The sequence below is a fragment of the Coenobita brevimanus genome, chromosome 57 (genome assembly GCF_032717465.1).
Source record: "Coenobita brevimanus isolate Jiangsu-jjx chromosome 57, ASM3271746v2, whole genome shotgun sequence".
NCBI classification, from domain to species: domain Eukaryota; kingdom Metazoa; phylum Arthropoda; class Malacostraca; order Decapoda; family Coenobitidae; genus Coenobita; species Coenobita brevimanus.
Window position 1 is genome coordinate 3,142,314 of NC_137010.1, and position 14,028 is coordinate 3,156,341.

The 14,028-nt window shown below is 39.5% G+C and overlaps 1 protein-coding gene across 1 annotated transcript in view; it reads right to left on the bottom strand.

Moving 5' to 3' along the window:
• The window catches only part of hob (bridge-like lipid transfer protein family member hobbit), a 66,675-nt gene that overhangs the window by 16,409 nt on the left and 36,238 nt on the right, over positions 1 to 14,028 (bottom strand). The window contains exons 17-34 of the mRNA XM_080274314.1: positions 13,567 to 13,625; positions 12,533 to 12,660; positions 11,734 to 11,914; positions 10,432 to 10,554; positions 9,714 to 9,824; positions 9,173 to 9,309; positions 8,073 to 8,245; positions 7,318 to 7,482; positions 6,372 to 6,572; positions 5,327 to 5,418; positions 4,182 to 4,283; positions 3,818 to 3,951; positions 3,530 to 3,668; positions 2,824 to 2,905; positions 1,796 to 1,950; positions 1,158 to 1,307; positions 533 to 730; positions 226 to 327 (exon numbers count right to left, since the gene is read on the bottom strand). Coding sequence (XP_080130440.1) covers positions 226 to 327; positions 533 to 730; positions 1,158 to 1,307; positions 1,796 to 1,950; positions 2,824 to 2,905; positions 3,530 to 3,668; positions 3,818 to 3,951; positions 4,182 to 4,283; positions 5,327 to 5,418; positions 6,372 to 6,572; positions 7,318 to 7,482; positions 8,073 to 8,245; positions 9,173 to 9,309; positions 9,714 to 9,824; positions 10,432 to 10,554; positions 11,734 to 11,914; positions 12,533 to 12,660; positions 13,567 to 13,625 — 2,432 coding nt within the window. The remainder of the gene's footprint in view (positions 1 to 225; positions 328 to 532; positions 731 to 1,157; positions 1,308 to 1,795; positions 1,951 to 2,823; positions 2,906 to 3,529; positions 3,669 to 3,817; positions 3,952 to 4,181; positions 4,284 to 5,326; positions 5,419 to 6,371; positions 6,573 to 7,317; positions 7,483 to 8,072; positions 8,246 to 9,172; positions 9,310 to 9,713; positions 9,825 to 10,431; positions 10,555 to 11,733; positions 11,915 to 12,532; positions 12,661 to 13,566; positions 13,626 to 14,028) is intronic.

Sequence of the window (14,028 nt, forward strand, 5' to 3'; positions counted from 1 at the left end):
TGGTCCCGAAAGTTAACTGATTGTTCCCTGGAACATGGGCTATCACAAATTTGGTCCAAATCTTTCTTTTAGTTTTTGAGTAATCTTGCTAGCAAACAAACAAACTAAAAAGCAAACAAACAAACAGGGATAGAAACACACTCTCCTTATCAGAAAGAATAAAATACTGCGGCACATTAAAGCACAGTACTGTACTCATTTATGACAATTATCTCAGTCTCCCACCTGGTTATTGTCAGCCTCTGCAATCAGCTGCTGTAGCAAGGCTTGTGCATGTCCGGACTGCAGGCGAGACATGGGTGAAGGAGTAGCCTGCACTGGAGTGACCTATGTTGGAATGTACATTAAGCTCTGATTAGAGAATGTCATAGTCCACAAAAAGTAAAATACAGACAAAGTGTAATTTCTGCTATATTTCTGGGGATATAGCAAAAAAAATAGATTAAAAAAACTCACTTTTGACTTTAACACTGCTTTACACTAAATCACCAACAACTTATGATGAAAATAGCCATTAATTCAACATTATTACCTGTAATGCAGTAGGAGAGGTGATGTTCTGTGAGGGGGGGTCGGTAAGGGAGCGGCTGCGAGGTTTTGTGGGTGTGGAGACATCAGGGTTGTAGCTCTTGATGATGTCTGGGGTCAGGTTGCGACGGAGCTGTTGCGACTTGATCCACGAATCATATAGAGCCAGGACAATGTCTCGGTTGTTGGTTGTCCACACACCCTGAGTGATAAGGTTGTGGAAATATACTGATGTTGAAGGTCCTGAGATAACAGACAGGACATGAAGTCAAGCAATCATCATCATCATCATCACCAATACACCTGTACAATCCTCCTCATCCTCATCATCATAACCCTATTTCCTATTATTGCTCAGGGATGAAGGGCTCTACAAATGGGAGCAGGACTCCCATTAGGAAATGCCAAGTAATACATAGGAAGGAAGGAAGGAAGGAAGGAAGGAAGGAAGGAGGGAAGGAAGGAAGGAAGGAAGGAGAGAGAGAGAGAGAGAGAACACATGAAGATGTTAGAAAGGAGTGAAGGAGACAGTTAAGGTGAGAGAAAGGCAGGGTTAAATGTAATGTCAAAGGAGGGGAATTCTTTTGGGCTTCTTATTGTAGAGCTGCTTGCAGGAAGGTTGAATTTACCTTGAGGTCATGTACAACCAGCCTGTGTGTTGGTTCCCGATGAGGCTGGTCCAGAGGGGGGCAGGGGGGCACTGGGCTCTGGGTCTCCCACTTGTACTCCACCTTGTTCACATTCAGGAAGTAGAATTTTTCCACAGGCTGGGCAAAAGGCTCCTGAAAATTTTTAAAGAGAGAAATTTATTCCTTGAATCAAGTATATACTGTCCACCCTTGTTGTACAATCACTGGATACATGATCAACAAGAAATGAAGACATTTTTCACATCACAATTGTTTTTTCACTTATACAACTCCTGTGATGCCCTATTTTTTGCTACGTGATCATTTTTCTCGCTTCTCCAAGCACTACAACACTAAATTCACTGTATGATGGGTTTTCAAAAATCTATCCCAGTTGTAAAACAAGGGCACATGTTAATATATTCTATTAATTTATTCTTATAACCTGTAGATGATTTTATGTATAAAGACTTTTTGTATTAAAGGTTATCACCGAAACTTATATCTAATCCCCTGGTCAAAAAATCTCTCCTAAGAATTTTATCAACTGGAGACAGCAAGAATATAGATAAAGAAGTCAAAAGACACAGCTAGAAAGACAGATCTGATAAAACTTACAAAACAACAACTACCGGTACCTCTTTATCCTTATTGTCTGGGATGGGATCGGTGAGAAGAGACTGAAGCCAGACCTGGGCGTGCCGCAACTCTGAGCCCAGGAAGACGATGCTCCAACAGCTGCGTGGACGATGTTTCAGCCCATCCATCACAGGCACCAGGGTCAGACTGTGTTCTGAAGAGATGGATCACTTTAATATCTCTCAATCCCATGGCCTTCCAACCCCCCCTCACAGACAAACTTATTCATTATGATTTGATACTTTAAGCTGATGGGGAATGCTTCAGTTCTTTTCTTGCATGCAACTGGGTCAGGCTGTGCTCTGATGGGGAAGGATCACATTAAATCTCTTTAATCCTATGATATATTCTGCAATTTGTGACTACTCTCTCCAGATGATATAGTTCACCAAAGGACAGGCTTTTCAAACAGAAGGGGTAAAGCATAGTTTAAACCGACTGCTCACATGCACCAGGGTTGGCTGTGCTCTGATGGATTATGGGGAATGATTCACATTAACGTACGTATATAACAGGGACTGAATATATCTTCATGCCATCAAAACCACAGAATTATTCCACTTTACTCTGGAGGATAAAATTGCAAAAAAGTGGCTTACTGAAATTCCATTCTATCTATACAGATGAACAGAGTGAAGAACGAAACACTTATCCCTGAATGGCATCACATGAACAATAAACCCCAACCATCCCTTGGATATAAACCTGCACCAGGTCAATCCAATTGGAGTGCCATAATTACCCACTAAACCACCCGATGCAATAATTTGGTCACATGGTTACCACCTGGTGTAGTAAAGTGTTTCCTGGTGTACAAGAAACCATTTGGCTTGTCACTCAGTGTAAAGTTACCCATAGACAGAAGGAAGAGGTAAGAATGAAGGAAAGAAAGACAGATGAGGAAGGATGGAAAGCTGGAAAGAGGAGAGGAAAGGGCAGGCACCTGAGAGCAGTATCACATCGAGTGAGTGGACGGTGAGTGCCCCCACCAACCACACTGTCCCTAATGCCATTATACAATACTAACCAGAACTAAGGTAGAGTTGCTCCCCACTAAGATGGAAGCCTTTCTTCACACCCACAGACATCCAGTACCGCACATCAAATCTCTGCAAGCAATAAAAGAAATAATACCTGTTACATGTTACTCTTAATTCAGTAAAACCTAAATATGTCTCCCAATCTTAACTACAGTTTTTTTCTTCATTTCAACTTCTTCCATATCAAGGTTTTCACTCCAGGGTTCACATAATTCTACAGTTAAAGAAAAAAAAAAATTAGCAACACTATGAATAAATGCTACTGTAACTTGGAAAAAAAAAAAAAAAAAAAAAGCAACTAACTCATTACCACAGAAACGTTGCAAAATCATCATCATCATTCTGACCCAAATCTCACCTAAGGATGGGGTAAGTAAGGATCCAGAAACAAGGAAACAGAAGGTACATAAAGGCAAAAACTCTCAATAGCATGCCAAGTGAAATAGCCCAGGTTACCCTTTAATCATCATTCAAGCTCCAGGAATTACTGCAGCAAAACCACATACAGAACACTACTTTTTAAATGATGACTACCTGTACATCCTCGCAACTGAATCATCATAACTTACACCAGCATCCCCACACAAATACCCTCATCAAAATCAACAATAAATGAAAACTAACTATACATCTTCACAAAAGAATCATGATAAGCTACATCAGCAAACCCACATCAACAACTCCCTTACTGACCTGGAATGATATTGAGAGGTGTATGGAGCTGTAGTGGCGGGACAATTGGGGTTTACGGGCCCGAGTGTTGTTAAAGAGCGGTCCTCGCCGAGTGGGTCTTGCCACTCCTGACAAGATGAACTTCAAATTCTCAAACCATCTGTTGAGAAGAGGATATAACATGAATCAATATGGCTAGGGTATCTATTTTTTTTCCAAAAAAAGGGAATCACAAGCTGGAAGGTCGACGATAGTCTCATCCAGAGAAATAAAACATAACAGTAGAATGACAGTAGCTGAATCTTGTACCTGAGTGTGCTGCCATAGAAGAGTGCTTCGATGACAGGAGTGACTACAATGTTGCCTTTCTTGGCTGTTTTGGTCTCCAGGCACAGGTTCATGGACAGGTGTTGGGAGCGGAAGGCACGGTACGAGTCATGTTCCTGGGAGGAGGGTGGGTAAGATGCAAATGTTAATGGGTAATCTTAAAATTGAGATTGTAAAGAAAATGGCAGAGAAAGAGAGGAGAACGGAGCTGGATGGCCTCTTTCCACTTACTTTGTATCCTCAAAGAGAAAGCAGAGCCATGCTACGTAATAACAAAACTACAAAAATTCCAATGCACACATGGATACACTGCATATACCTGAACATGAAAACACACAAAACATACCTGATTACTGGAGTATTCTGGCAGTTTATCTGGGGCACACAACATGACCGCGTGGTGGTCATTGGGGTTGCCTTGACAAAGCCAGTTCATTTTCACTGTCAACTGTTGGAGATGAGGTCATTTTGTTACAATGGAGTACAGCAGTAACTTGGCAAAGATTGCTGTCCTTATGCAACTTATTTCATATAGCTCAATGGCAGAATAAGATTATTGGGCCCTACATTGTTTTCAGACCAATTCTTTGTGACTAGGCCCCTCATTACAGCTCAACATTTGAGATGGAAGATGGCAATTTAGGTCAAGCTGATGTGGACAGAGCAAAGCAGAGAAAAATTTAAAATGTATGAGATTTTAGAGTTGAGAAATATGAAATGGAATACACAGCTGTAGTGAAAAGTACATGAGGTGGGTTGGAAGACTAATATTTAATCACCTTAGCCTTAGGATGTAAATATTATTTTAGTCCTGCTGCTAAGAGATTATTTTTCTTCAGTGCACCCTAGAGAGGAATAGGTTAATGAATGCTGTATCTAACCTCTCTGGCTGGAAATGTCTTTCTTAAGCTGAATAATGATATAAATAAAGAAAATGGCAGGAATTATTGACATATCTGGAATAACCTATAGAAAATTATGGCCTGAAGTTTGAAGGTTGTTACATTACTAGATTAAACGATAAAAATCTCAAAACAAAATACACACAAAAAAAAGATGAATATGAGTCTGAGAAAACTCTAAGGATAACTAAAAACAATTCTAATAACAGTATCAGGAGGAGTACATAAAAATACAAAGTCCTCATCACATCAGGGATGTATTTCAATGTATCACAACTTTTTCAATTCTTCAGTGCTACAAACTGAGGAAACTGGCAATCTGCCCTTATGGATAGCAATGAAACTTTCAGTGCCATATTTCTGTAATTTATTGACAATTTGAAAGCAAAAAAAGAACATAAAACAAGCAATATTTATTACATGAGGACTTGCTGGAATAAGCCACTCTGACTTTTGGTAAATGCAAAAGCTTGGAATCATCATAATGAAAGTTTAAGGGGCAATATTTCTCTATTTTACTGATGAAATTAAAAGCAAAATAGTGAACAAAAAAGGGAACGTACAGGGAGGACCTGCTATGAAAATTCACCTTGAGGTTTGGTAGATGAAGCAGCTTGGCATCATCGTACTTGCTGGCTGTCCTCACAAACACATTCAACTCTCCCTTGAAAATTATCTTGGCTGAAAAGCAGAACAGTAACTTATTAGCAGAAGAATGGGATTCTAAATTTAACTGTTGGATCTTCCTCCTAAAACTACAAAGTGTTTAATTACAAAACTGTTAGTCCTGAAAATCTAATAAGCTACATGATAAACTGTGAGTTAAAATATCAAGCTATAAAAACTGCAAAGTCAAGTTTTGAGTTACAAGGTCAATGATGTACCTACAAGAGGGCCTATGGAGACCCAGAGCCTCCCAATCAAAATGTAGGTCCCCCACCAGCCCAGTCATTTGAAATTTCACATTATCTAATGTGTGTACACTGCAGCAGTGAACATCCCCCAGATCAGAGTTTGGCCCTACCCTTTTCCCCCATTTGTGAAGACCTAGCTAAACCACAAGGTAGGTGTTACATTCAGATCACCTACATTTTATGAATACTATTATTATTATTTGCTGCAGGGAGGAAGAGGGAGGGGGAGACCAAGGGTGAGGTGGAGGGATGGAGTTGAGAGGTATATGAAGGAGGGGGAAGTGAGCTGTGTGGAGGGCAGTCAAATGGTGGGTGACAGAGCAACTTGGAGTCATTTTGTCTGCAGCCACCCTCTGTGGGATTAGGGAGTCAGGCTATAGATAGAATGATAGATAGACAGACAGAAATGTAGTCCCAGTATAATTTTCAAATCTTTTTAATTTTTAACTTATTCTATGTTGTGGACAATGGGTAAAAATACTGTACAATGACTTGTATTTAAGAGGGGGATAGGGATATGTTCATGATGATGATGATGATGATAACAAAGATGATGATGATGATGATGATAACACTGAAGATGAAGGTGAAAATGAAACTGAGGATAACCAACGATGATGATGACGACAATGACGATGACTCATCAGGTAACAACTACAACGACTAATGTACTCCATGTCCTTCAATTACTGGCTGAAGAACAATAAAAACAACACCAACCATTAGTCCAGTCCATAGTGAGGCTGCTCCAGGTCAACTCCATCTCCTCAGTGGTGTTGTAGGGGTCAAGTGAGGCATGAAGAAGGAGGGTCATGCGCTCCACCATCATCGTCAGCCTTCCGTGGAACAAGAGACGCATCTTGTCCCACCACGGCAGGGGAGTGGAAGGGTCACGGGAAGGCTGGTTGATCAGGGACAATGCTGGGAGGATGGAAAAAGCACATGAATGTGAACAATGAGGAAAATAATAAATGCAGAATGATGGCTTGTTGATAATAAAGCTAGGACAACAGAAACTGCTGATGAATGCATATACTAAGGTCAAATAATAAATGCAGAAGGTTGTCTGGCTAAACATGGACAGTGCTGGGATGAGGTAAAAAAAGTATATGAAAGAAAACACTGAGGAAAAGTAATAAAGTCAGAAAAACTAAAAATCAAAGAAATAATAAAAATCACCTCATATTAATTACTCTTGTTGTATGCCATGGCCTGAGGCTACTTCTTTCCACGCAAGTAAAGGTAGGTAACTGACCTACTTTTCCTGGTGGGATAGGGAAACCACATTCCTCACAAGGAGTCAACGCAAAATGCATACAACACATGCTCTTCACCTTGGTTGGTGTCTCAAACAACTAAACCATCAAGCAAAAGAAATGAAACTGGCTTTGGCATATCTTAGCACCTGATACCACTGCATCCCCTATGAAATGTAGGGGACTAAGGCTAGGATAATGTACTGTAGTTCAGAACATGTAAGGGAAGGACACTGACCTATGCACATGGTGGCATCACATGAATGAAAAACTTACATCCGCAACACGGAATTTCAAACTCATAAGCACAAGACCAGGCCATCATTCTGACTGATGCACTTAACCATTAGAACACTGGGCAACTACTAAACTATGAAAAACTAAGATAATCAAACCCAAACTTTACAAACCAATGTTGAACTGTGCAACAGCAGGCTCCCAGCACGGGCCATAGGCTGCAGTGAATGACTTGACCTCACAGGAGAAGTCATGGTAGAACTTTAATGCAGACATGGTGCGCCGTACAGTGACATCCTGCCATGGCGATCCAACTTCCACCTTTACGTTGCGAATCGCTGTAAGGATTAAATCAAATAAATATATAAATAAAATTATGGTAGAACCTCCAATTAATGTAGCTCAACAGACCTGATATCGAATTTAATAGACACTACGAAGTCATCGAACTTTCATTGGATATAACGAACAATGTTAAATGGAGTGCAATGGGTAGCAATACTTGTGTTTCATGAAGAAGTGCAAAGACAAGGAAGTGAAATAAACTGCAAAAGGGTGAAGTTATAGGTCTAGTTAGTGTAAAATGGGTGTGTTTCGTTTTCGGTAATAGAATATGTTATTGTACTCATCTATTTTCAAATACAGTATAAGGGTCTTTGTTACCAATTATTGCTATGACAAAAAACAATACAGTCATTCATTCATCCATCATCTAATCCTGTGTTGCCCCATGAGGGGTGTAGGAAAAAAAGCCATTACACCCAACAACACCTAGGAGCCTTCTTTACCCTTTTCTGCTACCATGACTTAGATCTGTAAGGCCTCTGTTACTCATTAATGCTACGATGAACACCAGTGCAGATCTGCTATGAGTCCATGTCAACAAAAGAAAATGAATTACTGCATATACCTCTGAAATACAACTCACCTCTCTTGCTGGCTTTCTGTTCTGCCCCAATAAGCCGGCCCCACAGCTCCAGGTCTTTCATGTGCAGGAGAGACTGGGGGTAGTCGCGCAGACGGAACTTCCACTCCCCACATGAAGCCGAGATCATTCGGCACCACAGTGTTGAGAACTCCTGACCCTCCTCTGGCCACGGTCTTGTAAAGTGATCGAAATGGATTGTTGGCATGGTAATCATTCACTGTCATCATCATCATTCATCAACTGTCGCTATCATCATCATTATCTTCATTCCTACTGACAAATGGGCAGGGATATGATCCAGAAAAAGGGAAAAAGAAAGTTTGAAAGTAGGAGAACTATCAACAGAGAATGGACTTCAGTGGCTGGAAAATGATGTAAATGAAGGAGTGGATGACAAAAATCACTGCCATCAATATTGTTACCACCTGTATATTTCCCACAAAAATAAAGTGGGAAGATCATAAACATGAAAATGAAAACACAGAAGCAAGAAACTAACAACACAGAGCCCACTGATATGAAACACGCATTCATTCTCTCACCATTCATGTCTTCAAAATTCTCAGCTTTATCTCAGAGGTAGAACCATTCTCTCTGTGTCTGTCTGTGTCTGTCTGTCTCTCTCTCCCTCTCTTTTTAGATGTGGTTCATCAATGCCTGTGAGACAGAACTATTTGAGTTGACACACAGTTACAAAAGGGATGCAGTCCCTGTCATGGGCTTCTTCATACACATCATCCACCCATTTCTTTATCAACTATTACTTCACTGTCTCAAAGCATTCAATAAGTAATAGCCAGCTCCATATTACTGGAGGTGCACACACATGACACTAGGTTACTACAGTCCTAAACACCTGAGGGTACATAAAAACGCCAAACAACCACACTCATTTTGCCCTCTTTGGGGTGTCCTGGCCTGACATTTGGTTAATGTGGTCCAGCACATTTAAGGAGAGTTGACAAACTACTTCCCTAGTGGCACTGATCGAAAAGCCTTCAATCACCTTATGGGGACTTCACCCATGGAATGCCATCAAGCCAAAGTAAAGGTGCAAGCCACTACACCACCAGCCATATATTTGCGTGCACAAAACTTACGATTCTGGGTCAATGTCCATCATGTGGTGAATAACACGCTCAGTCCCATGGAAAGTTGGATCAGCCATGGCAAAGATCACAACGTCCTCCATTGTCCATGTGAAAAGCTGGGTCCGCATTGGTGCTGATCCATACATCTGACAAAAAGTAAATAAATAAATTATGTAATTTAAAAAAATAATAATAATAAATAAAAGGAAAATCAGTATACGAGTAGTTCAAACAATTTAATAACCTGGCTGACCCATGTACTGTATGTTATTAGTACTATAAAAAAAAAAAAAAAAAAAAAAAAAAGGGTCAGTATCTGAAAAAAAGTCAATAAGTATCTGGAATATATGAATATATATACAGTATTTTATATATATATATATATATATATATATATATATATATATATATATATATATATATATACATATATATATATATATATATATATATATATACTACATATATATATATATATATATTACACACAAGCACCCTTGCATCCAACACGCGTTTGTCCAGCAATAATTGGTACTACAATATGACTCACCAGTTTGGACCTCTTGATATATGTCTCACTGTTCTTCTCCTGTAGGTTTCTATGCAGTTCCTCAATTTTGTCCGGTGGGAAGACTTGCAGTGTCTTGTGCCGCTTCTCTATCTGTGTGGAATGATGAAAGTAAGAAGAATGGGGGGGGGGAGGAAGTTCTAATGGTTGACTGTCTACTACTTCAGTACAAAATGCCTTTCTTCTGTTACATATAACTGTCTGGAAGCAACAAGCTAAGCAAAAATAGGGATCAGTATCACTGGGTCAGTAATCTCTCTTTCTCCCTCTCTCAGCTGACAAAACACGCACTGACACATGCATGCACAGGCAGACAGACAGATGCAGACAAGACAGACAGACAGAGGAATGCATGCACACACACACACAAAGGCTTGAAGCCTACAAAAAATGTCTCTTCCACAGACATCTGAAAACCAACATTGTCCTGACATGCTTAGACATATTACATTTAGAAGAATGCAGTTCAAAGGCAAAGGGAAAATACCAACAGAGGAAGACACTTCCAGGGTTGACTAGTTGTGTATATAAAGGACTGATTAACTGTGGCAAGAGAAAATTGGAAAGTTAAACTCAAGTAAGCTTGTGGTAGCATAATTAAAATAATCTCCAAACTGAACATTATAGAGTATAACTGTCATCTGGCAACACCAGGAAGTATATAATGAATGGTAATGCACTGGCAAATACAGCGACCTACCCTTGCATCCAGTGCCTTGAGTCGTTTGCAAGACTCCTGGTATTCGTCCTCCAACAGTTCATAGTTGTACCTCAGCTTCACCTCGAATGGGTCATCTCCAACCTCCAACAGCCAGTGACGTACCTACAAGGAAGAGGTTTGACCAAATTTAGACAGACAGTTCTCCTGCTTCTATGAATCTCTACTCACTATATCAAGATCTTACCCACATCATTTATTGGGAAAAACATGGTCAGGATGATAACAACACTAACAATAATGATGATGAAAATCATTTGGAAATAAGGATTTTGGGGGGGTAACTTAACCCTTTCACTGGAAAATTCTTGCCAATGTTGTATAAAATCATGTGGCAGCAGCAAGTATCTACTGTCAAACACCACAGTACTATTTCACTACAACATAAGGTTCCTTGGTCAGTACTACTGTACCAATAATATAAAATGAGAGAAATTTTTTGGAAGACATTATAAACCAAAATTGAGAATAATACAAGAAAACCCAGTTGATATGTAATCAAACTCCTAAATGTTGTTTCTCCCAGGTATGCCTAATTATTAAGTGGTGGGCAAAATTAAATATGGAACTGTATTTAACTAAAGCAATAACAGTGGAAGGGTTACTGTAACATTCTGAAATGTCTTCAACTGTACATAGAATGATGAACTACTTCCGTTTCATCTTAATTTTTGAAATAGAAAATTATGTCAGAAAAGATACAGTTGCAGCTAACCCCACATCAGCACTCTTAAGCCCTGACAGGAATACAGCGGAGTTATTTCAATGGAGAATGTGGAGTTACATGGACAGACACCCAAAAAGGAGGAATTTAAGGAACAGTGTGGTGTGAATGTGTTAAAAAGTGTTATGAGAAGTCCTTGTGACCATGAGTAGACAATGAAGAATGAGAGACTGGCTGGGAGAGTGTATGTGAATCAGGTGGAGAGGGAGATGGGCACGGTGAAACAGGGTGAGATAGAGGCACAAGTTGAAGTATTTGAGAATGGTGTGAATTGGAGGAATGGAAGCCTGACAGTGATAGTCAGGATGACACAGAGGTGATTTGTTTATGGCTTTCCCTTCTATGTTTAAGTCATCTGGATACAGACAGTTAGAGGGACAGATACAAATAGATATATTGAAAGACAGATCAATACAAATCCAGAAGGATCAAGGGTGTATGAGGCCCTCAGGCAAAGCTGCTATTGTCCAGAAGAGACCACCCTAAACCACTGGTACTGTATTACATGACAATGAAAACTTTAACTATGAATTATTCTCTCTCTCTCTTCACTCACTCACCCTGATAACAATGTCTGGTGGAAGGGGAGGGACAGCCAGGCGGGGTGTGGTGGTGGAGGTGGACTTGGGCGAATGAACCAGTTTGGCCCACTTCACCAGGGATATGAGGTCATCACTGAATGCTGCTGCAAAGTTGTAGTTGTATGGGAAAGTTGTTTTCCACGTGTCTACAGTTAGTTTCCTGTAAAAATGTTGAGGACTAATACAGTAAAAGGAAATAATAATAATAAATACAACGTAACCCAAAGAATAAGAATGTTACCATGTACAGGTAACACCAACAATAACAGAATGTCAGAGCCTGTCCCTGGCATGGTGTAGGGAATGGGATTAAGCTACTACAGTTCAAAATACTGCACTGATGAGAAGACAAGATAGTAACAAAGTACAGTATATGGTAATTCTTCACCTAACACCATTCATGTGTTTCTAGCATAAACCTGCTAGTATGTGCAAATCACTTTCAATTAATTTTTTTTTTTTTTAAAGTAATGAATTACATTTAGGGCTACAAATAAGTACGGTATCAAAATTTACCTCAAGTTGTGACTAGATGTACCTGCACATATTAGTCCATAGGCCATACTGTATAGTGAAATAAATGCTAGTGTTTCTTGCATCAACCCTGACCCTTCAAAGCTACTCTGAACCACTTAATACATCATCATCATCCAGCACAGTTGAAAAAAATTTTATATGACAACCTCTCAACAGTTTCTTGCCAATAAACTCAGTATTAACAGCAACCCAACTCAATCCCAAAACTTAACCCTCTACCAACAAGACTGCAAATACTAACCAAGACTTGTTCTGCTTGAGTGACAGTTCGGGCACAGACTCCCTCTCCTCTCGCACCTCTCTTGACTGCAGGGCACGAGACAGCTTCCAGCCACTCAGACACATGATCCTGTGGCTGTCAAAGTGTATCTGGAGGAGAATACAATTAGTCCTCATTGTTACTACTGTTACCATTGTTGTTGTGGCCTTAAGTTATGAGCCCAGGGAACTGAAAGTCTAAAGTCCACCATCGTTCTTTCAGGGGACTAGGAGGGGGTGCGGGGTTTATATAACTCAGCAGCAAATCCTTCCAGTTACATCAACGCCACCACATACATGAATCCCTCTCCAGCAACAGCCCTCATTATAAGTCAGAAATGTATTGCATAATCTCTCATCCTTCTTCCATGCAACTAGTACAGTATTATAAATAGGGCAAAACCAGCAAATCAGCTTTATGGGCAGCAATGAAACTGTTATATGTAATTTTCAACATTTACTGTGGATGTAAAAATGGTTAAAAATGAACACCAAAAAGGCCTTTCATAAAATGGATAAAGAGAACTTATTGTACTGTACCGATAAATCATCTAACCTTTACAGTTACGGCAATTAAACCCTTTACTGTGGTATGGAAATAGTTTTAATTATTCTTTCTACCTTCAGTTATGTTACTCAGCTTTGAGAAGACTTCTCAAATTGGAGGGATCAAATATAGCCTTCATTATCTTAGTCACATGAAACGTGGACTTAATAAAACTGGAAAATATAGACTCAGACTGAAGAGCTTAAAGCTGTGTGTAACAGTGTAGGCAAACAAAATCATTGTGACTTACCCACCTTACTCACATAATGGGAGAACTTTTAGTTTTAATGCAGCCTATGTATCAACACTCAAATATTTGAAACAACATCAGAACAATAAATTTGTGTACAGAACATAATCAAACCAAAGAATGCTTGAGGCAATTATCTTCCTCAATGAGCACAGCTACCTGTATATATACACTGCACACTGAGTTTATAAACGCAAAATCCATTCCAGCTCCAGCTCACCTGTAGTTCCTCTGACTGGCAAGAGATCCTCCCATTTGCCATCAGGTATGTGAGATCGCCTGTTGAGTAGTCAGAGAAATGCAGTCAAATAAAAGGCTATGCCGTATTTTTGGCTCCTTATCTTATGCCATAAAAATAGCATACCAATAATCATTAATTTCACCCCTAACTAAGCAGGTAAGCCAATTAAAATAAGTGATCCTGAATAGTGCCCCTGTATACAAAATTATAACAGCATATGGCCACAGATATGACAGTGTTGCCTTTTCTGACTAATCTTTCTTTGATCTTTAAAATGTGCAATATCAGGTAGAAGGTAACACATACCAGTTCATATTAAACATAGGCTTAATTACAACATAGGTTAAATGCATAACACATCCATATTAAACAACAAGACTTTGTAGGCATCAATGATGAAAAAATATTAAGTGCCAGAATAAAAGAGGCATTACTGTATTG